The sequence below is a fragment of the Lathyrus oleraceus genome, chromosome 7, assembly GCF_024323335.1.
Source record: "Lathyrus oleraceus cultivar Zhongwan6 chromosome 7, CAAS_Psat_ZW6_1.0, whole genome shotgun sequence".
NCBI classification, from domain to species: Eukaryota; Viridiplantae; Streptophyta; class Magnoliopsida; order Fabales; family Fabaceae; genus Lathyrus; species Lathyrus oleraceus.
Genome location: NC_066585.1, coordinates 75,860,397 through 75,863,037, shown reverse-complemented (window position 1 = coordinate 75,863,037; position 2,641 = coordinate 75,860,397). Strand labels below are relative to the sequence as shown.

At 38.4% G+C, this 2,641-nt stretch overlaps 1 protein-coding gene across 1 annotated transcript; it reads right to left on the bottom strand.

Annotated features, from left to right (window-relative positions):
• Window positions 1–202: 202 nt before the first annotated feature.
• LOC127105783 (probable beta-1,4-xylosyltransferase IRX10L) lies at window positions 203–2,641 on the bottom strand. The gene is made up of 4 exons (XM_051042989.1): window positions 2,098–2,641; window positions 1,515–1,903; window positions 1,160–1,401; window positions 203–897 (listed from the first exon to the last, which is right to left on the bottom strand). Exons 1-4 carry the CDS (start codon window positions 2,201–2,203, stop codon window positions 384–386), a joined length of 1,251 nt encoding a protein of 416 aa, XP_050898946.1. The 5' UTR covers window positions 2,204–2,641; the 3' UTR covers window positions 203–383.

Here is a 2,641-nt window from a genome sequence, read left to right as displayed (position 1 = left end):
CCTCTCGTTTCTTTTCTTCCGTATCTCTAAATGCAAGCAAACCATAACACCCTCGCTTTGTCAGCAAATACTCTTCCACCTCCTATCAGTTCTTTGAATTGATCAAAATGCATGTCTTCATTATAAAATGTTGAATGCATCTCAAACAATTACATGTCGCATATCAAATAATTGCAAAAATCAAACACTTGAATGCATGGTATGAAAGCAACCATGTTACAAATTATATTTTAGTATCCAATGAATTCAGTCAAAGTATCAAAATTTATGGCATCAACAAACAAATAGACACCTCGGTTATCAAGCCTTATTTATGAACATTTTGAGTAGAATGACCAAGACATGTAAAGAATCCTAATCACATAAGAAAACTATTACAATGGTTACCAAGGTTTTAGGTCACCGACAGGGCCAGCAGTCCAATTCAAGCTCTTCTCCCCTGGTTTCAGGAATACACTCCTGTCATGCGGCAACTTCCGTGCAAGTCCGTTAAGAACTTGATGGAATGCGTCTCCAGGTTGCGCAGGTTGAGGGAATAGCATTGCTTGTTTCATGGAAGGGTTAGCAAGCAATCTTTGTTTCCTTAATATAACTTCTGGTGGGATCGATGTGAGTATGGTATCCAACTTAGGAACATCCTGCTCATCAACAAACACCCCGATTTCTTCCCACGGTATTGCGTCGGCAAACGGAAGAACAATATCATCTGCGATAATAACAGGAATGCAACCAAATACCACAGCTTCAACCAATCTTGGGCTCCAAGGGGCCCATCCAAGTGGGCATAGACAAAACACAGCTCGTTGCATGTCCTCGTAATATGTTGTTGGATGCTCTGTAGAAATGTCAAATAGTGGATTGTTCTTAAAATTCTCCCACACTGCTGCTCTTGCACCTCTGTAAAGATTGAAAATCACAGCCAGTTTTACCAGTCAGGATTATTTGTTGATCCAAGTTTGTTTTGTTATAATAACATCTACGCATGCACCGAAATTCATGCATATAAACCAATTTTAGATCATGAGTATTGAATGTAATTCATCTCAACATGCTTAACTAATTTCAATAATGACAATAAATGCAATTATATGTTTACATGAAAAACTAAATGTTGCATACTCGAACATCATTTAAAGTTTAAGCTTGTAATAAGACCTACCTTGCATAGTATCCACCTTCAGGATCATTTCCGACATCATAAAACAGTCCACGAAAGTATACAAAAATGGACCTGGGAGTCTTATCAGGAATTAGGTGGGAATGCATTTTCTGAGGCGGAGCATATGGAGGAACGGTAATTGAGCCCTCTTTCAAGCACACGTGATTTCTCTGACCAAATGTTTGAACCAACGTAGCACGCCGTAGCATTGAAAGAATCCCTCTTTCAATTGCCTTCTCTTCCTGAAACAATACCGTAAAACAAAGTGCATGTTACATGGCCCCGCACAGCACAGCTTTGAGTTTTAACCGTGATGAAAATAATAAATCACAAAGTTATAAACTAGATTTCGTACTTGGTAATGAAAACATGCCCCGAAGTCATGAGGAACCACGAAGAAATGATCCGCCCCCTCTGTTCGGTTCCAATACGGCCAGTTTGAAGAAATAAGCTGTATGGCACTCCTCATCATTCGCGGTGATTTAAACGGTAAAGGGAGGCCATTTGGAGTCAAGTCACAGGTTGTGTAGACAGGAGTATAAAACCAATCCGCCTCCTCAGGATTAAAAGTCCGGACAGCACTTGATAAGAGAAACCGGTGCATAAATATCTCAGCAGCAAACATATGCGCGAGACATCTCGGGTCCTTTTGCAGAATTTTCTTATTATACTTACTTGGAAGTTCATAAACAAAAACCTTCAACCTTCCAACCGGATCATCTTCCAATACATCACCAGCACTACCTACAATTGGTTCAACCAAAACATGTTTAGCATTCAAATTTTTCATAATTAACAACTAATAAACAACACTGTAAACCCTAATCAAAGTAGATTCGATTCAATTCAATATCATAACTCAAACCAAATGAGCCCAATCAACAGAATTATTGAAAATGTCAAACAAAGCAAAACAAAAAACCAGAGCAAAAACCTACCTGAAATTCTTTCAGTAGGTTGATTCCTGTGCAGTTCCACAGCATCAATTGAAACGAGAAATGCAGCAGAAAGAAACCCTAAAAAACTCAATTTCGAAAGGCCCATTTTTGATGGGAAGAGAAAGTTACTGATTGATACTAGTGCAAAAGAAGTAAAGTAAGTAATATAAAGGAGTCAAATTTGGTCAAGAGAAGAAGGTTAAGACGTCATAAGAGAAAGTAGTTGTGAGAGATTTCTTAGGAATTGGGGTTGAGAGGAATTAGCTGGAAGGAAAGGGAAATGGGTTATTGTGAGAAGCAACAGAGACAGATGAGAAGAGGGAGTGGATTTGCATTGAAGAAACAAAGTTGAAAATGGAAGAGTGTGGAAGAAGAAGATGAAGATGGTGAATTTTGCAGGTTAAGTGAGGTATATTGTTTGTGTGAAGTTTGATAATAAGTCAATGTCACAAAACCATTTACGTACCAAAATTCAACTCCGTCACGCTCTTGCCACTCGGAGGCAAACGAGCATGAGCTCAAAATAAAAAATAAAAAATAAAAA